The following is a 21,362-nucleotide window of genomic DNA, read 5'->3' on the forward strand; positions in this document are numbered from 1 at the left end:
TTTTCTGTGAGCCGGTAGTTACATCTTGAGGCTCAGTCACATTCAGGCTGTGTATTTATGGCCAGACTAATTCATAGGTAGTGGTGGCGTTTTTCATAAAGAGCACTGTAATGTCTGGATTCTTTTTGGTGTGCTAGCAGCCAGTGACGCCAGACATCTAGATTCATTAGTTCAGAAGTGGTTCACTTAGCTATTTTTTTATTGTGGTAAAATATACATAAAATTTACCATTTAAACCATCTTAACTCTACATTTCTGTGGCATTAAGTACAGTCACAATATTGTGCAACCATCACCACCATCCATCTACAGAACTTTTTCATATTTCTTACTTGAAACTCTATACCCAATTAAGCAATAAACCCCCCATTCCCCCGCTCTCCCCAGCCCCTGGAAACGACCACTCCACTTTCAGTCTCTATGAAGTTGATGGCTCTAAGTCCTGCATGTAAATGGAACTACACAGTATTTGTCCTTTTTGGGCTGGATAATTTCACTTAGCATAAAGCTTCAAGATTCATCCATGTTGTACCATGTGTCAGAATTTCCTTCCTTTTTAGGCTGAATAATAATTTCACTATATGTGTATACCACATTTCATTATCCACTCATCTTTTAGTGAACACTTGCTACATATATGGTAATGTTTCTTCACAAATTTCATCTAAAAAGGCAAAAGAGTGCTTACATACAAAACATATTACAGCAAAGTCTTTAAAGTTGTTTGAATTGCAAGTAATGTCAAGCTTCCTGCAAATCAAAAGTTAAAACAAGAAGCAGTATCTCCATTCCCACACACATTTGCAGCCAGTATTTTTGAGTTCAAATTACATTTCCAAGAAGTGTCTTTCGGACCTCAACGCAAGTGCAAAGGACATTTCTCTACTTAATTGTGCAACTGAGGAGCTTACACCTAACCTTCAATTGGATGTTATTAATCTACAATATAATGACATGATAAACAGCAAGTAGCAAGAGAATATAATAAAATAATATAAATGCATTTTGGGTGATGCACATGCTTAATTAAAATCAAATGCTCTTCGATTGATATCAGTACTTGGCATTACTATCTGTATGAAGACATTTTCAAAGATGAAATAGTAAAATCTCATTACAGCATTAATAGATGAACATTTCCAACTGACTTCGATAATAGGGAACACTAACTTTGAACCCCAGTTAAGCACCAGACCTGTATTACAAAAAGTTGTACTCTTTATTACATTTTAAATTCTGTCAATAATTGTGTTAGTTTTAATTTGTATGTACTTATATAATATCCTTAACTTCTTTATGGCATATAAGACTCATATTTACTACCTGTTATAGAAAAAGTCTGCCAACCTCTGGTCTAGAAGACCAGTGGACAAATACATTCAAGCTGCCCAACTGGATTGCTTCTAGTCATTCAAACAAAACCCTGACTCACTCCCTAGTTCTTCTATTTCTATCTTCCAGTCATTAAATAGACTTTAATTCAATTAATCAAGTGAAACTCGTTTTCCTTGATTATTTTTACTTTCCCACAATCTTTATATTAATTTGTCAGGATGTCCTGTGTCAATCTTACCTCCAAACACAATAGCTTTGATCCATCTACTTCTCTCCATATCTTCTGCTTTTACCCACCTCTTGTCTACACATCTGAAATAGTCTTATTTGGTCTCCTTGCTTCTACTCTTGCAGCTAATGATCCAATATTCATTCTGTAGCTACAGAAATCTCTTAAAAATGTTAAAAGCTCATTACTCACCTACTTTAAACTCTTTATTGCTTCCACTTACATTTAGAATAAAATCCAAATTTCTTATCACAATCCGAAAGGCTCTATATAACCCAGCCTCAGACTCTCCCTTCAATCACATCTACAATGGACTGAATGTTTGTCTCCCCGCCAAAATTTCTATGTTGAAATTGGACCCACAATGTAACGGTATTAGGAGGTGGGGCTTTGGAGAAGTTATTAGATCATGAAGGTGGGAGCCCTCATTAATGGATTTAGTGCCCTTATGAGAGAGACCCCAGGGAGCTTCCTTTTTCTTTCTGCCATGTGAGGATACAGTGAGAATACAACCAACCATGAACTGGGAGGCAGATCCTCATGGCACTGAATCTGCCAGCACTTGATCTTGGACTTCCCGACCTCCAGAACTGTGAGAAATAAACTTACGTTGTTTATAAACCCAATCTATGGTATTGTTATAGCAGCCCAAACAGATGAAGGCCATCTCATTCCTCTCCAGGTCCATTGGTCTCTTGTCAAATATACCAATCTCTTTCTTTCTTGGCCTTTGCATATGTATTTAGCATATACGTTGCATATATATTTAGTATATAAAGTAAATACTTTACTGGAACATCTTCACACTGCTTTGCATGTCTGGGTGTTTCTTTTTCTTCACATACTAGATTAATGTGGACAGTGTGCCTTCTACTTCTGTTACGCATCACCTTATTACCTGGTTATTTCCCTTACAGCACTGGAATGTAAACTTTATGAGGGAAAGTAATGTCTACCATGCTTAAAACAGCACCCATATATAATGGGTAACCATGGATAGTTGACAAACAGTTATTGAATAAAGTAAATTCCAAAAAAGTTCCATGACACGGGAAAATAAGAGCTACTACAGTGTAGAGCAGAGGTCCTACCTTGGCCTAATGGTTAAGGAGATTTCTAGAGGACATGATGTTTAAGCTAATAGCTGAGGACAGTAGGAATTAGTCCACTGAGAGCTATTTCTAGGTAGCGAGATGAGCTATCTCACATAGAAAACTATTTTGGGTAGTGAGATGAGCATGAGAAGCAGAAAAACCAGAGCTCTAGGGAAAACAGTAATGAGTGACAAGACCGTAGTAATTGGGACCATATCATTTGGACTTCATGAAAGGGCAAGAGGAAGCAAGTGAAAGGTTTAAGTGGGAGAGCTGGTAAAACAGTACATTTTGCTTTAGAAATATGACTTTAGCCATGATGTATATAATAAAATATAGAGAGAATCAAGATAGGAGACAACCAGTTAAATTACAGTAGCAGTAGTGAGAATGAAGGAATGCATCAATTTGAAATATTTAGGAGATAGCATTGGTAGGACAGTTATGGAGATGAGAGAGGTTGTCCAGGAACACACCCAGGTTTCAGTCTTGTGCATTTGGGTGGATGATGGAACAATCACTAAAGCTGGAAACAGTGGAGGAGCACCTGGCTAGAGGTGGGGGTAGAGTATTTCAGACACATTGAGCTTGAAATGTCTATTAACTATCTACATAGCTGTTTATGAATTAAAGTCTATTTAATGACTGGAAGATATCTCATAAAGCAATAATCCAGGGCCCAAGTCCCAGTGATAGCTTCTGCCCTTTTCATCAGTACACAGCAGGCCCTTACTGGGGAAGGAAGGAAAGAAGGAAAAAATCTAAGTGGGTCTGCATATCAGGAAAACTGGAGATATAAAATTAATGATCAGTACTTAAATGGTTTTTCAGAAAAGTGGATAAAAATCACCCAGGAATGTATAAAGTTAGAAGAGGGTAAAAGAATCCTGAAGAACTCTAGCATTTATGAGAAATGTAGTAATAACAATAACATATAATCCTTACTGAGTGCTGTATGCCTCATATCTTTTTTAGTTGAAAATATTTTCCCTTTACATGTGATCCCTTCCTGAGAGAACTGATCCCACTAAAGGTGTGGGGAACTGACTAATGTTCTTACGCATAATAGCTAACATTTATTGAGTTTACTACATGCAAGGTCCTGTTCTAAGCATTTTATTTACATTAATTCTCACAACTCTATGAGCATGACTCAATGCTAGTGAGGAACTACAGAAAGAGATGGTGAAGTTACAGGACAGAGGGGATAATTAAAAGAATAAAAACTTTGGGAACAGGCGGAGCCAAGATGGCAGCATGAGTAATGCAGTGGAAATCTCCTCCCAAAAACATATATATTTATGAAAATACAATAAATACAACTATTCCTAAAAGAGACACCAGGGGATACAGTACAACAGCCAGGCTACATCTACATCTGCGAGAACTCAACATCACATGAAGGGGGTAACATAAAAGCCACGGCCCAGTGGGACCAAACGCCCCCCAACCCCAGAATCTGGAGGGAAGAAAGGAGTTGGAACAGGGAGGGAGTGAAAGCCCAGGTCTGCTAAACAACCAGCTCTAGAAATCTGCACCCAGAGTGCAGACACACGGTGCACAGGGTGCTGGATATTAGAGAAACGGAAAAGCAAAACCTGCGGGCAGGTCCCTGCAACTGGCGCACCTGAGACAAAAGAAAAGCGAGTGCTTTTTGCAAGTCTTAAAGAGACAGGGACCCCACAGCTGGACGAAGTCATCCCAGCACACTTAGCCCGCAGCTGGGAATCCTGGGGAACTTTAGGCGCCCTAACCCCCTGGGTGGCAGCACAGCTCTGAAGCCACTCACAGCAATAAGCAGCCTACCAGTCATTCCCCCAACTGGGACAGACCCTGACACACTGTCCCAGTAGTGGCAGAGCAGCAGCGTGCACCGGAGGCGGTGGCACCAGAGGGGACTGGGAGTGGCCCATGCAAGCTGGCTGCAGCAGCAACCGAGCGGCCGGGGAGCGGCCCATGCATGCAGGCGGCCACGGCGCCAGAGGGGGCCCAGGAGAGGCCTGCGAGCACATGTGGCGGTGCCAGAGGGGCCTGAGTGTGGCCCGTGTGTGCTGGCGGTGGCAGTGCCAGAAGGGCCCAGGAGTGGCCTGCGGGAGTGGGTGGCGGCAGCAGAGGAGTAGCCCAGGAGCAGCTGCGCCCCCAGCAGCTAGCTGCCTGGAATCCCAGCACAATGCACAGCCGCTCAGGCCAGACCCAAAGGCCAATGCCAGCACACAGCTGCCCAGCAGGGGTGCCACTTTCATGGTGAAGCACACCCAGCATGCCTGCCACTCCCCTCAGGGCTCTGCACTGCTCTGACGGAGACCCCACCCACAGCAGTTTAGGGGAGTAACCCGGTGGCTGCTCCAGGAGTGCGGGTAACCGACACAGGCAGCGGAGAAGGGCAATGTGTCTAGCAAGCAGGAAAGGACTTTCTTCTCCCAGCTGACATACCCGCTACCTGTCTACAGGCACCACTATCACCATGAAAAGGCAGAAGAATGTAGTCCAGTCCAGAATAGTCCAGACAACCCCTGAGAGGACCTGCAGACACAGAACTAACCAGTCTCCCTGAAAAAGAATTCAAAATAAAAATCATAAACATGCTGATGGATCTGCAGAGAAATATGCAAGAGCTACAGGAGCAAGTACAGAGGGAGACTAAAGAAATAAAACAATCTCTGGAAGGACTTAAAAGCAGAATGGACGGGATGCAAGAGGCCGTTAATGGAATAGAAACCAAAGAACAGGAATGCATAGAAGCTGATGCAGAGAGGGAGATAAAAAGATCTCCAGAAATGAAACAATACTAAGAGAACTGTGTGACCAATCCAAAAGGAACAATATCCGCATTATAGGGGTACCAGAAGAAGAGAGAGAAAAAGGGATAGAAAGTGTCTTTGAAGAAATAATTGTTAAAAACTTCCCCAAATTGGGGGAGGAAATAGGTGCTCAGACTACAGAGGCACACAGAACTCCCGAGAGACAGGACCCAAAGAGGACAACACCAAGACACATAATAATTAAAATGGCAAAGATCAAGGACAAGGACAGAGTATTAAAGGCAGCCAGAGAGAGAAAAAAGGTCACCTACAAAGGAAAACCCATCAGGATATCATCAGACTTCTCAACAGAAACCTTACAGGCCAGAAGAGAATGGCATGATATATTTAATGCAATGAAACAGAAGGGTGTTGAACCAAGGATACTGTATCCAGCACGATTATCATTTAAATATGAAGGAGGGATTAAACAATTCCCAGACAAGCAAAAGTTGAGGGAATTTGCCTCCCACAAACCACCTCCAAAGGGTATTTTAGAGGACTGCTCTAGATGGGAGCACTCCTAAAAAGAGCACGGAACAAAACACCCAACATATGAAGAATGGAGGAGGAGGAATAAGAAGGGAGAGAAATAAAGAACCACCAGACAGTGTTTATAATAGCTCAATAAGTGAGTTAAATTAGACAGTAAGATACTAAAGAAGCTAACCTTGAACTTTTGGTAACCACAAACTTAAAGCCTGTAATGGCAATACGTACCTATCTTTCAATAATCATCCTAAATGTAAATGAACTGAATGCACCAATCAAAAGACACAGAGTAATAGAATGGATAAAAAAGCAAGACCCATCTATATGCTGCTTACAAACAAGAGACTCACCTCAAACCCAAAGACATGCACAGACTAAAAGTCAAGGGATGGAAAAAGATATTTTATGCAAACAAGAGGGAGAAAAAAACCAGGTGTTGCAGTACTAGTATCAGACAAAATAGACTTGAAAACAAAGAAAGTAACAAGAGATAAAGAAGGACATTACATAATGATAAAGGGCTCAGTCCAACAAGAGGATATAACCATTATAAATATATATGCACCCAACACAGGAGCACTGACATATGTGAAACAAATACTAACAGAATTAAAGGAGGAAATAGAATGCAATACATTCATTTTGGGAGACTTCAACACACCACTCACTCCACAGGACAGATCGACGAGACAGAAAATAAGTAAGGACACAGAGGCACTGAACAACACACTAGAACAGATGGACCTAATAGACATTTATAGAACTCTACATCCAAAAGGAACAGGATACACATTCTTCTCAAGTGCACATGGAACATTCTCCAGAATAGACCACATATTAGGCCACAAAAAGAGCCTCAGTCAATTCAAAAACACTGAAATTCTACAAACTAACTTTGCAGGCCACAAAGGTATAAAACTAGAAATAAATGGTACAAAGAAAGCAAAAAGGCTCACAAACACATGGAGGTTTAACAACACGCTCCTAAATAGTCAATGGATCAACGACCAAATTAAAATGGAGATCCAGCAATATATGGAAATAAATGACAGCAAAAACACAAAGCCCCAACTTCTGTGGGACACAGTGAAAACAGCCTTAAGAGGAAAGTATATAGCAATCCAGGCATATTTAAAGAAGGAAGAATAATCCCAAATGAATAGTCTAATGTCGCAGTTATCAAAATTAGAAAAAGAAGAACAAATGAGGCCTAAAGTCAGCAGAAGGAGGGACATAATAAAGATCAGAGAAGAAATAAATAAAATTGAGAAGAATAAAACAATAGAAAAAAATCAATGAAACCAAGAGCTGGTTCTTTGAGAAAATAAACAAAATAGATAAGCCTCTAGCCAGACTTATTAGGAGAAAAAGAGAATCAACACACATCAACAGAATCAGAAACAAGAAAGGAAACATCACGACAGACCTAACAGAACTACAAAGAATTATTAGAGACTACTATGAAAATCTATGTGCTAAGAAGCTGGAAAACCTAGAAGAAATGGACAACTTCCTAGAAAAATACAACCTTCCAAGACTGACCAAGGAAGAAACATAAAATCTAAACAAACCAATTACCAGCAAAGAAATTGAAGCAGTAATAAAAAAACTACCCAAGAACAAAACCCCCGGGCCAGATGGATTTACCTCAGAATTTTATCAGACATACAGATCCAATAAAGGGTTGACATCAAAAATATATAAATAGCTCATGCACCTCAACAAACAAAAAGCAAAGAATCCAATTAAAAAATGGGCAGAGGAGCTGAACAGACAGTTCTCCAAAGAAGAAATTCAGATGGCCAACAGACACATGAAAACATGCTCCACATCGCTTGTCATCAGAGAAATGCAAACTAAAACCACAATGAGATATCACCTCACACCAGTAAGGATTGCCACCATCCAAAAGACAAAGAACAACAAATGTTGGCGAGGTTGTGGAGAAAGGGGAACTCTCTTACACTGCTGGTGGGAATGCAAATTAGTTCAACCATTGTGGAAAGCAGTATGGAGGTTCCTCAAAAGCTCAAAATAGAAATACCATTTGACCCAGGAATTCCAGTCTTAGGAATTTACCCTAAGAATGCAGCACTCCAGTTTGAAAAAGACAGGTGCACCCCTTTGTTTATCGCAGCACTATTTACAATAGCCAAGAAATGGAAGCAACCTAAACGTCCATCAGTAGATGAATGGATAAAGAAGATGTGGTACATATACACAATGGAATATTACTCAGCCATAAGAGAAGAACAGATCCTACTATTCACAACAACATGGATGGAGCTAGAGGGTATTAGGTTCAGTGAAATAAGCCAGGTGGAGAAAGACAAATATCAAATGATTTCACTCATATGTGGAGTATAATAACAAAGAAAAACTGAAGGAACAAAACAGCAGCAGAATCACAGAACCCAAGAATGGACTAACTGTTACCAAAGGGAAAGGGACTGGGCAGGAGGGTTGGGAAGGGAGGGATAAGGTCAGGGAAAAAGAAAGGGGGCCTTACGATTAGCATGTATAATGTGGGGGGGCATAGGGAGGGCTGTGCAACACAGAGAAGACAAGTAGTGAGTCTACAGCATCTTACTACACTGATGGACAGTGACTGTAATGGGGTTTGTGGGGGGGGGACTTGGTGAAGGGGGAAGTCTAGTAACCATAATGTTCTTCATGTAATTGTAGATTAATGATAATAAAATGAATATTAAAAAAAATGAGCAGAGGAGCTGAACAGACAGTTCTCCAAAGAAGAAATTCAGATGGCCAACAGACACATGAAAAGATGCTCCACATCACTTGTCATCAGAGAAATGCAAATTAAAACCACAATGAGATATCACCTCACACCAGTAAGGATCACCACCATCCAAAAGACAAACAACAACAAATATTGGTGAGGTTGTGGAGAAAGGGGAACCCTCCTACACTGCTGGTGGGAATGTAAATTAGTTCAACCATTGTGGAAAGCAGTATGGAGGTTCCTCAAAAAGCTCAAAATAGAAATACCGTTTGAACCAGGAATTCCACTTCTAGGAATTTACCCTAAGAATACAGCAGCCCAATTTGAAAAAGACAGATGTACCCCTATGTTTTTCGCTATTTACAATAGCCAAGAATGGAAGCAACCTAAGTGTCCATCAGTAGATGAATGGATAAAGATGTGGTACATATACACAATGGAATATTATTCAGCCATAAGAAGAAAAAAAATCCTACCATTTGCAACAACATGGATGGAGCTAGAGGGTATTATGCTCAGTGAAATAAGCCAGGTGGAGAAAGACAAGTACCAAATGATTTCACTCATATGTGGAGTATAAGAACAAAGGAAAAACTGAAGGAACAAAACAGCAGCAGAATCACAGAACCCAAGAATGGACTAACTGTTACCAAAGCGAAAGGGACTGGGCAGGAGGGTTGGGAAGGGAGGGATAAGGTCAGGGAAAAAGAAAGGGGGCCTTACGATTAGCATGTATAATGTGGGGGGGCATAGGGAGGGCTGTGCAACACAGAGAAGACAAGTAGTGAGTCTACAGCATCTTACTACACTGATGGACAGTGACTGTAATGGGGTTTGTGGGGGGGGGGACTTGGTGAAGGGGGAAGTCTAGTAACCATAATGTTCTTCATGTAATTGTAGATTAATGATAATAAAATGAATATTAAAAAAAATGAGCAGAGGAGCTGAACAGACAGTTCTCCAAAGAAGAAATTCAGATGGCCAACAGACACATGAAAAGATGCTCCACATCACTTGTCATCAGAGAAATGCAAATTAAAACCACAATGAGATATCACCTCACACCAGTAAGGATCACCACCATCCAAAAGACAAACAACAACAAATATTGGTGAGGTTGTGGAGAAAGGGGAACCCTCCTACACTGCTGGTGGGAATGTAAATTAGTTCAACCATTGTGGAAAGCAGTATGGAGGTTCCTCAAAAAGCTCAAAATAGAAATACCGTTTGAACCAGGAATTCCACTTCTAGGAATTTACCCTAAGAATACAGCAGCCCAATTTGAAAAAGACAGATGTACCCCTATGTTTTTCGCTATTTACAATAGCCAAGAATGGAAGCAACCTAAGTGTCCATCAGTAGATGAATGGATAAAGATGTGGTACATATACACAATGGAATATTATTCAGCCATAAGAAGAAAAAAAATCCTACCATTTGCAACAACATGGATGGAGCTAGAGGGTATTATGCTCAGTGAAATAAGCCAGGCGGAGAAAGACAAGTACCAAATGATTTCACTCATATGTGGAGTATAAGAACAAAGGAAAAACTGAAGGAACAATACAGCAGCAGAATCACACAACCTGAGAATGAACTAACAGTTACCAAAGGGAACTGGACTGGGAAGGGTGGGTGGAAAGGGAGGGATAAGGTTGGGGGGAGAAAGGGGACATTACGAATAGCATGTATAATGTGGGGGGAGGCACAGGGAGGGCTGTGCAACACCGAGACAAGTAGTGAGTCTACAGCATCTTACTATGCTGATGGAGAGTGACTGTAATGGGGGTTGTTGGGGGCCTTGGTGAAGAGGGGAGTCTAGTTAACACAATGTTCCTCATGTAATTGCAGATTAATGATACCAAAAAAACAAAAAAAAACTCTGGGAAGAGGGACAGTTTTAAACAGTGGAAGGGACATCTCTTCCACTGTAAGGAAGAAAGGACAGAGGCAGAGAGGTTCACATTATAATTTGTTTAAATCAAAATCTTCCATCATGGAACTCATTTTCTGTACGATACAGAGTAACTTAAAATTTTTTCTAACATGGTATTTTAGTTGGCTTTATAGAGTAACAAAGTACTGTGGGGACTAAGGAGGGGATGTTGGAATTTGAGCATGTTCAATATTCTTGAACACCTAATGCCATGCATATCTGAGGCTTTAAAGATCCCAAGATGGGCAACAAGATGGGAGATTGTCTCGGTGGACCTTTATTTCTGTGGGTTGGACAGGATCCATCCCTATTCTTCCGTCCCAGGACTTTAATTTACCCTTGAGGATTCCATGCCCACTTTGTTGCCCTGATGGAACATACGATAAATGTGCTTTGGCCAGAGGGTGGAGGTGAGGCTCAGAGTTCTCTCCTGGAAGATTTTATCTTGGGATGAGTGACACATAAGTAAGAATGACTGGGTCATCATTCCAAAACATGTAACCTGAAAAGAGCCCCCATGGGCTCCTGCTCCCTGGAGCCCCAGAGCTGACCCAGGTCTTGTCCTTCCAAAAGGCTGGTCTTTTAGCCTTTCCTTCCACTCCAGGAGCCAACCCACATTCAGATTCCTGTTTTGATAAGGTCAGTCTAATCCATTTTCTGTTGCTTGCAACTTAAGGATCCTGGCCAATGGATACAGCCCCTCTATGGAGTATGTACCCAAAGGATGGCAGGTTGGATAGATCAAAGATTGGCAGCCCCCATTCTTGATTCCTTTCCCAACATTCACTCCTTACCATGAGGATCTATGGCACAGCTCTTTAGAGAAGATGACAAATCCCATTTACAATTAACCTTCTCAACCATAAAGCTGCATTTTCCAGCCCCTTCTGGATGCCACACTTAATAACTTTTGAGAAACATGCTTTCTGGAACGTTGCCACTGTTGGCCCAGTTCAACTCATGTTTACCATTTCCACATCAGTTCAGCTACCCATAACTATTGCCATACTCTGGCACATGGAGATGTGTGTGAAACTTCTGCTGACCTATAATAATAGGTCTTTGCTCAGCTTCCTTTGTGCCACTACAGTAGCTTGTATTGCCCACCATCATGGACTTATTATACCACTTTGTCATTATTTGTCTAGCTTCAGTAATAGCTGTGGACTCTGAGGGCAGAGTAAAAGTCAGGCTCTGGCACAGTGCTTTACATGAAATGTTTGTAGAACAAATTAAACAATAACCAAACATTATAGACAATACATGAGGTCAGGGAACAGTATAGGTAAAGATCCTATGAACCAACCCCTTTAAAAAAAGACAGAGAAGTGGTTAGGAGATAAATGCCACCCCAACAATGACAAAAAAACAGAGGTAGTAGTTCAGACTCTGAAAGATAAGGTAACTTACCAGAGGTTATTCAGTGGCAGGTCAGGGCTAAGAATCTGGCCCACTGAAGTGCAGGACAGTTCTCTCTTCAACATTATGAAACCATCCCCATCAATATAACCCAGAAGCATAAGGAACACATCCAAGTCTTTGCAACTGTTCTCAAGTTGTCTCTCCCACATAAATTACTCATTCCAGCCCATTGTTAGCTTAGATGTCAAGGCAAGGTTTATTTGAAGAAATTAAGTCACCTGTGACAATCTCCTCATTCCAAAATCTGTCTACCCTTCTACCTCTCAACCAAGAGGCTGTCATGTGTGGATGGGATGGAGAGTGGGGATATGGTCCCACTGTGAAGCTACCCTCTAGCGTTCAGCATATGCTGGCTCAGCCCTGAGATCCTCTTGACCATAGCCACTTGTTCAGAGCAGTGGTGCTACCCTGAGAGCATTTTCAGTCAGTGGCCATCTCCTGAGTTTACTCGTCACATTGCAGTCACTGTGATCAATATATAAGTGATCAGTGGTGGTCAAAAGCCGATAAAGAGGCACAGGTTGTTGAAGGAATACCTCTGTTAAAGAGGGTTCTAGGGATGATAAATGGAATGCTCAGTTTATTAAAGTGCTCAACTATAGCATAAAAAATAAAGGTGTGGGAACCTATCTCCTGGTGAGAAAGCAAGTTATGATCTGAGAGGCTTCTGGAAAGATATAACAAAAGTACATAAAAAGAACTCTTCTCATATAATTTCAGCAATGATGGGAGAGAGGAGAGCTCAGAGTTTAGTATCTGAATTACTAGAACTCTAAATCAAACATATCCCTAGATGGAGACCAGCTCCTTTAACTCCTCATGGAGACAAATGGAACACTTATCTTTATGTCTTTTTGCTCTCTTTTCTCATCAAATAAACTTCTAACTTGAAGTCTGGTTTCCCATATGAAAATGTCTCTTATGGCTAAGTGATCAGTTTACATATGGCCTATAAATCACTTTTCTGTAGGGTAGTTGGCAAAAACCTGGGGTGAGATAAGAAATCTTGAGTTTCCAAATCTGCCAGGTTGAGGTCCACACCCAGGAACAAGTAGTCCATAACATATCCTCTTGGCATGATTACATGACCCAGAATTGGGGTGCCATGGTAGGGAGGGGTAAGTATCCATCAGCAGCAGTGGCTCTTGTCCTTGAAGTTAGTGTACAGCCTCATAAGTCACTTGTAAGTCCAGTGAGCAGTGGCCCAGCCCTGGCCCTTGCATAGGTCCCGGTGGCGAAGGAAACAGGCATGGACTCGAAACCGACGGCCACAGTGTGGACAGGCATGCAGGGCTCCAGCATGGGTCTTCATATGTTCTGTCAGATGGTGCTTCAGCTTGAAGCGCTTGTTGCAGATGCCACAGCCAAAGGGCCGAAGGCTGAAGGTCAGCATTATGTGCCGGTCACGCTTTGGTTTCACTGCAAACCGCTTCCCACACAAGCAACCAAAGCGTTTTCCATCTGCAGGGGGTGCCCCACCTAGCTTCACAGGCCCATGCACAGCCTGCCCTGCTCCCCCAGGTCCTCCACCCCCTGACAGGATTTCATTTCCATGAAGATCCACGGGCTTCCAGGATGGACCACCTCCTCCAGATGTTATCCCTGATCCTGAGGGCAGCAAGAACCCTAACTCTCCATTCCCTTCAGTGTCCTCTCCAGGAAACATTTTGGTCTCCTCCTTTGCTCCTCCAGACTGAGCTCCACCTACTGATGTCTCCTCCTTAGGCTCAAAGGGTTCCTGCTTGATGTAGAAGATTTTAGAGGGGAGAGGAGTATGAGGGACAGGAGGCTCAAGTGGCATACTCTCACCCTCTGGAAGCCTGCGGGGAGTAGTGGATATGGGAGGTGGGTGTGATCCATGAGAGCGGGGAAAAACGCCTGATACTCTCTGAGGTTGAGGAGTATGAGAGGGTGCTGCTGACCCCTGGTCCTCCTCCTCCTCCTCATCTTCTTCTTCTTCCTCTTCCTCTTCTTCTTCAACTTGAATCTGTAACACATCTCCCAGTTCACTCCCCTCTCCTACAACAGGGCTCTCAGTAGAGGCGGAAGACTGCACTGGGGTCTGGAAAGGGGAAGAGCGAATGCACCATCCTCCTGGAGAGGATGTGGTGGAAAGAATTGTGTGGTAAGGGTTTGTTCCACGGGTTGAAATTCCACCACCTGAGGTTTCCAGTTCCCTAAGAATCTCTGAGCACTGATCTACCACTTGCCACATTTGGAGGCCACTGGCTACAAGGAGGTGGGCAGGGAGAGCATCCAGAGGAAGGCGGAGGCGCCCTGAATAAATGAGCTGGAGCAGCCCCTCGAAGGCATCGGCTTCAATGACACTGGGCAGAGTGAGACGAGGCGCATCCCCCAGAAGAAGTTTGTCATGGAAGTAAGGAGAGGCAGCAGCCAACACTGCTTTGTGAGCCCTGAGCTCCCGGCCTTGCACTAGGAGGGATACATCACAGAACTTTCCCTCTAGCCTGTGGCGGTTCAGAGCTTCAAGCAGCAATGAGCTATGTTGAGGGAACTCAATCTGGATTGTCCGTGGGGCTGGGTTGCAGATTGGGGAGGGAGGTACTGGAGGCAAAGGCATGGAGGTTTCCATGGCTTCCAGGAGATTAGAGGCTGGGAGTAGACCCCACGCGGGATGAAGGCTGTGGAAGTGAGAGACGGCGGTCACAGAAGTGCTGGGTAAAGGAACCATGTCTCTTCGAACATCACCCGCCTCCCCTATCCCCCAACATGTGGAAAACTTCCATTAGTGTTGGCTTCTGCAGATCCGTCCCGCGCACTCCCCCACCAAGAAAACAAAACACTACCACAACAAAACACCAACCGGGGTTTGAACTTCCAGGGCCTGTGGAAGATGAGGAGATCCTTCAGCCACGAGCCTGACCTCGTCGGCCCAGGGTGGCTCCTGCCTGCCGCTCGGCTCCTCCTCACGATGTCCACCGAGCCCAGCTCCCAGGAAGCCGCGGCCACTGGGAGGCCTCGTGTACCAGCCGGGCGGCCCTTCGTGCCGCCACGCCCCCGCCGGCACTCCAGCTGCACCGCCCTCGGAGCGCCTCCGCAGCCACCCAACCTTCCTGGACCGGAAGCCGCCTCCAGCCCGCCGGACGCGGGCGCTGGGAGCGGTGGGCTGAGCCAGGGCTGCAGCCAATCGGAGGGCAGCAGCCTACAAGCCTCGTGTTGATTTGTTGCGTCGGAGAAAAGGCCGTGCCTGCGGACCAGCTACTGGTCCCCAGCTCAGAGTAGGGTGGGTTGGGCCGGCACCTGTGCGGGAAGAATGGAGCTGGACCTCCCGAGTGCATAGCTGGGACAGAGGGGTGACCGGTGATTAAATGTAGCGCCCTCCCCACCCCCTCGGTGGGTGGTGAGATTAAGTGGGGACCGACTGTGTGAGCTAGGCACGGTCCACGGCACCTCGTGCCCTGCCTGCTAGGTAGGTGTCACTATCATCGGTTTCCTCGGGGGGAACCGAAGCTGGTAGGTGGAACCTGGGATTTGATTCCAAACGGGATCATTTTAACCAGCGACTAAACAAGCCTTATTTTCGAGGTAATTTTTTAAAACAAAGGTATGTAGAAATAAACTTGGAATATTTTATCAGATAATGCTGCTGTTCCTTGGCTTCACTCCTGGCTAAGTGGAGCAGTGGCGAGGGAGAGCTAGACTAGGTAATTGTGTCAAGTGCAAACTCCCTGCAACAAAACAATAAATCTCCTGGCTGGGTGGGAGAGTGATATTCTAGGGCAAAGTACGGTATTGCACAGGGATGGATATAGTCTCTCCCAAGCTGTCAGCTTCTAGCAGATCCTATCACCCTCCTGGTCAGAATGGGCGTCCCAGCTTAGGAAAGTCAGCACAGCAATAAAAGAACCATCTCCGTTTATTAAACATGATTTTTCTGTTTCACCACACACTCCAGAAAAAAAGGAAATGGGGCTGGGAGTGGAGAAAAGGTACAGTGGTGGGGAATAGAGAAGGCTGAATGTGGGTTAGGGAGGGGAGGGAGAATGAGAAAACAAAATAAAATAGGTAGAAAGAGCATCTCTCTACCCTTAGGGTGGCAGGTGGAGGGAAGCGTGGGGGGTAGGGGGCCAGGAAGCTCTGTACAGAGGGTTTGCCCCCAGCCCCCACACACACATCCCAGATATGTACAGTACAAACCCCAGATAATTACAACAGCCGAAGAAGAGAGGAGGAAAGGGGGTCCCGGGGTGAGGTCAGGAAAGCAAGGAAAGGGCACAGGGATAAAATTTCACATATTTACAACTTTTATATAAGTATAAATTTGGCCCCGGCTGGGTGAATGTGTGTAGGGGGGTGGAAATGAAGGGGAACTGTCCATACAAAAGAAAGAAGGGCGGAGTCTGGGAAGAGTCTCAATACCAAACGCAAGAAGGAATGAGGGGCAAGGCTGGGTAGGGGACAGCAGTCAGGGAAGAGGGGGTGCCAAGGAGGGGCTTCTCCCCTCCCATGACCTACCCACCCCAAACCCCATCCATTCCTACCTCCCCTATCCCGCCAGAGAGCTATGTACAGAGAAACACAGAAAAATTGTGGAGCTGGCGGGAGGGAGGGAGGTAGAGGGAGATTGGGTAGGGGGGAGGATGAGGGAAGCCCAGCCCTGTTCTACCTCCCCTGGGGGACAGAGTCGTGGAAGGGGGCCTCCAATACCCCTCCTCCAACACAGGTCCCCCCACCCTGGGGGAGAGAGACATGGCTTTTCCTAGAGTAAGTTCCCTCCTCCCCCTGGGAGCAGAGACCAAGAAGAGACAAGAAGAGAGAGGGAAGGGTCAGAGGGGACTGTGTGTGTCAGGGTAGGACAGATCAACTAGTCTGTCCTCCCCAACATACACACCCTCCTAAACCCTAACCCCTCACCCTAACCTCAATTCCACCCCACCCAACACACTGGGGGAGGGGGGGGCATGAGCCCCCTCACCCCGCTCTGGGACCAGCCAAGAGCAGATCAGGTGTAGGGGGAAGGGGAGACAACTCCCATTCCCCCTTTGCCGCCCCCTCCCTGCCCCGGTGGCCCCTCCACCCCATCTGGGTTCTAGGTGGGGAGGGAGTAAATTTAAGAGTGATAGAAGGAGAAGGGGTTTGTGCGTGCTGAGCCCCCCCAGACGCTCCTGAGAAATCAAGGGGTAATAGGGCCCCCTCACCTGGGGTCCCCTCCCCATAACAAGGGGGACAGGGGAGGCCAAAATGGGGCGGTGGAGGGGAGTTAGATTGTCAGCTCTGGTTACTGCTAAAAAATCACCCTGAAGTTGAAAGTTTGGAGGTACCACACCCCCAGGGTGGGGGCAAGGGTCTGTCCCCCAGTGCTCAGGGGAACAATGAGGCAGAGGATGGGGATAGCACCCCGGAGTGAAGGGGTCTGTATGGGGTAGGTGGTGTCCTGGGGGAAGGGTCCCTGGGGGTCACAGTTGGCAGCACCCCAACAGCAAGGGGAAGGGGGCAGCTAAGGGTCATTGCTCTCCCTAAGCTAAGGGAGGGGGGATTGGTGTCCCCCAAGGAGGCATTCAGGGAGGTAATCCCGCTGTCCCTCAGCGATGTCCAGTCCTGGTGGCTGGTGCTGTTCCAATGTGGGGTGCACGGGGAGGGAGAAGAAAGTCTGTGATGCTGGGTGGGCTAGTGGTCTGCGGTGTTTCGGAACTCGCCGTTCTCGGTGATCTGCAGCCGGGGTGGGGGGGGCGGGGCTGGGGGGGCCAGGCCGTTCCAAGGCGGGGCCAGCGTCACACGCGGGTTTGTTGGACCCAAGGCGGGAAGCTGCCTCTCCTGCAAGACACCGAAAAGGAGAGCGCGGACTTATTGAGACGCTTCGCGGGGCCTGGGTGCCAGACCCCTAGCGGTGGCCACCCCCACAGCCAACCCACTCAGTAAACCATGTCCTCCCCCTCCCCCCAGGACAACACCCCACCCCACCATCCTCCTATTCAGTTTCTCACCTGCAGTAGAAGTTACCTCTTCTGGGATCAGGGAGGACAGAATCTCCCCAGACTCCTAACAGGGGCCTTCAACCCAGGGAGTCACACCAGGAAACCAGCTCAAAAGAAATAAGTTCCTACCTCACCCCCAACCTAACCCTTGTATCTTCCTCTGCCCAGCCCACCACCCTCCTTTTAGAACACCCTCCCAGCCCACCCCTAATCCAAGGCAGGAACTTTGTGTGGAGGGAAAAAGGGGAGGCAGTACAGCAAAACCTCATTAATCCAAACCCCCACGATTTGGACTTTTTTCATAATTTGCACAAGAACTGGGCTTGAGTTTTCCTTTATCTATGAAGAAAGGGTGTGCTAAGCACATTAATAGTGGAATGCGTCCGTAGGAGGGTACCAGGAAACAGACTTTCGATCCTATCTATTCATTACGCATGCTCCCTGAGGGCCTTGAGAGGAAAAGCCTTGTTTATCAAGTTCTACTTACTGTATATATTTTGAAGACATACATTTCATTAAATAGACACTGTCATTCAGTTTTGTCACTTATTCAGAGTGGCCATCTTCTCAAAGATAACATTCCAAATTAGAGAGGTTTAACTGTACTGGGGGGAAAGGAAGGGGATTCAGGGAAGTGATGTGGGAAGGTCAGAGAATGAGGGCGGGCTGCCTCTCTCTCATGCTAAGAAGCAGACCCAACTAGGAGCTTCTGCAGAGACACAGCATGCCCAATCTCTGCCTCCCCAGGAAGCAGGGAAGCAGAAACACTTCATTCCTTTCCACCCCCACGTTCCTTTCAATCTCTCTCCGTGGGCTCCCAGTTAGAGGATAGGGGGTACCAGATCCTACTCCCACCCCCAGTCCTATTCTATCACCTCCTCCCACTCCTGGACCAACTCCTGGCTCCTGCCCTCAGCTCTGGCTTCTGTTCCTCTGCTGGGACAGAAAAAGAAAGGCATCTGTGCTACACTTCTGGTCGTTCACTTGGCTTTTTAAAACAGAGGCACAAAATTAGTGTTTAAATTAATGGCTGACTTGCAGAGGGACTAATACCCCCAACTGGTTTAGAAAAAGTATCCCAAGTATTCCCCAGGGCACAGGGCATTTAGGCCTGGCAACCTAATTATGTCTGACCATATCTCTGAAGGATACAAAAACATCCCTAGTAGAGGCTCCCAGATCACCTCTCCCTTCCAAATCAAATAGCTCACCTCTTAGAAGGTCACAAAAACCCCAGCCTTAAGCAAAAGCTGTTCTCTTAGCTTTCTGAGCTTCTCACACTTTACACAAGTCGGCAAGAAAGGAAATTACGTATGGTAGGGGATCCTGAGTATGGTAGGAGAGCAGGGGAAGGGAGCCTCAGATTCGCTTCCCTCTGCTTGTCTGCTGGCAATAGCACATAGGCATGCCCCCTACACCCCCATGGGCCCAAATTTAGAAAGTAGATAAATTAGGGTGCCATTATTCATTTTACAAAAGAAATCACTGCAGGAGTCCTTTAAATGGTGAGGTCCCCTGGTGCCTTTTAACATCTGTTTACAGATCACTAACCACTTTGACAGAGAGGCTGGGCAGGCAGAGAGTTAAAATTACAGTGTGAGGAGCCACTGGCCACTGCAGATCAAGCCCTGCAGAAAAGAAAGCATCTCAGAAATAATGTCAGTGGTGACAGGTTTCCATTTACTGGCTTTTTAGGTAGGATTATGTGTCTGGGAAGGCCACCCAGTGGCAGTGGGAGAAAGGGAGTGAGTGGCATTAGCAACCCCAGGATGTGAACTCTGACAAGAATAGAGCCTATTTAGCATGCTGTTCCTGGCATCTCTGCCCGGGAATCAACATGGCTACTGAGTCCATGATCTCATATCTAGGAAGACGTCTCACCCCACTTCCAACTCCCAGGCCACATGGGCCAGTCCATGTCCTAACACCTGTCACGGCTCCTTTCTTGTTCCTTCTCCTTGCTCCACTCACCCTGCCTACTGCCTGACATCTAAACAGCAAACTTTTCAGGGTCTCCCAAAGTCTCCCTGAATTAACTACTAACTCCTAATTCCTACCCAGTTGTGCCAAACAGGAGTCCCAGATGCCTTCTATCTCACAGGTGTAAGAAAGGAGGAAGAGAGAGAAACAGGTGAGAGGTAGAAGGAAGGAGGGGTAGAGAATCAAGTTAGGAAAGGAAGAGGAAACCCCAACCTACCTGCCGCAGTCAACACAGCCCCTCTAGCCAGGGACCCCCAACCCATCACCCCACCACCTCTTTAGCAGATACCATCCCCAATGCTCCAACCCCCAAGGACGCTTTGGTGAAATGAGGGGTGACAGACAGACACTGGAGAGGTAGGGGAAGAGGACTGAGAGTCAGAAGGAGGTTGGGGGTGGGTTTTGTAGGAAGGAATGTGCTGGGCCTGCCTAGGGTCAAATATGTGGTATTGGTAGGGCACCACTGGACAGTTCCAGAGGCGGCAGGAAGTGCTCTCTTTGGGCAGTGCTCTGGGAGATGGGTCTGTGCAGGAGGTGTTGGTAGGGTAGGGCATGAGGAGGTTCTTGGATGTGGAAGGTAGCAGCCAGAGGGGGGAGAGGCTCTGGAGAGTCGGAGGGGAGTGGGCTTCATGACCAACCTGCAGTGGTCCGGAGTCACCTCCCCCTGTGTCCTCCGCCCGTGGTCAAAGCGGAACCAGGAGAATTACCTGATGAGGAGCTGCAGGGGGAGAGAGTGGGGTCATGGGGTCAGGAGCCTTGGTGGTGGCAGTAGGGGAGCCTGGCGGTCAGAGCAGAGGAAGGAGAAGCATGGGTGGGAAAGTGATCAGAATTTGGGGATAGCAAGGGATACAGGTGCAGGAGGGAGGTCCTAAAAGCTGGCTAATGAGAAAAGAGGGAGGACTGCAGGGAGCTGGAAAGTTGGCCAGGTGTGATGACCAGAGGGAGAGACAGGCCAAAGGAGGCTGACTTAGACACTGAGCTGGGGAGACCTTCGAGATCTAAAGAGTCAGGAAGAGGAAGCTATGCTGGAGCTGCCAAGGAGTCAGGGAAACTGGGCAGCCAAGAGAACAGAGGTGATGGGGCCCTACGTCCCCAGGGCACCATCCAGAGCCTGGGAAACCAGAACTCACACTGTCCTGCGCTCTAGTCTAGCAAGCTGCAGCCTCTAGTCCTCCTGGACCAAGAAAAGCCCAGAGAAAGCTTAAACTCCCTGACTTGAATAGGGGCAGGCGCAGAAGGAGCAGGAGTGCTAGGAACCGGGTGAGGTCTGGGGGCATAGAACTTGAGGTTCTGGGAGAGGTCCCAAGACGCAGACAGGAGTGGGAAAGACAGGCTGGGAAGGCACAGGGGGTAGGGCCGACACTGCCAGGACTGACGAAGGCACAGACGATGGG

General features: G+C 46.3%; 2 protein-coding genes across 16 annotated transcripts in view; both read right to left on the reverse strand.

The window, feature by feature from the left end:
• Positions 1-12,221: 12,221 nt before the first annotated feature.
• Positions 12,222-15,463, reverse strand: ZBTB9 (zinc finger and BTB domain containing 9). The gene is made up of 2 exons (XM_017655123.3): positions 14,877-15,463; positions 12,222-14,694 (listed from the first exon to the last, which is right to left on the reverse strand). Exon 2 carries the CDS (start codon positions 14,643-14,645, stop codon positions 13,230-13,232), a length of 1,416 nt encoding a protein of 471 aa, XP_017510612.1. The 5' UTR covers positions 14,646-14,694; positions 14,877-15,463; the 3' UTR covers positions 12,222-13,229.
• A 448-nt stretch (positions 15,464-15,911) lies between these two features.
• Positions 15,912-21,362, reverse strand: part of SYNGAP1 (synaptic Ras GTPase activating protein 1) — a 33,477-nt gene continuing 28,026 nt past the window's right edge. For 9 of the 15 annotated variants that reach the window (XM_037023640.2, XM_037023639.2, XM_037023642.2 and 6 more), the window contains one exon: positions 15,912-17,827. In XM_037023640.2, the coding sequence (XP_036879535.1) occupies positions 17,681-17,827 (147 nt within the window). In that variant the 3' untranslated portion in view covers positions 15,912-17,680. Of the gene's footprint in view, positions 17,828-18,476; positions 18,594-20,606; positions 20,687-21,362 lie in introns of those variants that run through there. The other 6 variants (XR_005062752.2, XR_005062754.2, XR_012126191.1 and 3 more) reach the window with 6 other exon arrangements.

Source organism: Manis javanica, chromosome 16, assembly GCF_040802235.1.
Source record: "Manis javanica isolate MJ-LG chromosome 16, MJ_LKY, whole genome shotgun sequence".
NCBI lineage: Eukaryota > Metazoa > Chordata > Mammalia > Pholidota > Manidae > Manis > Manis javanica.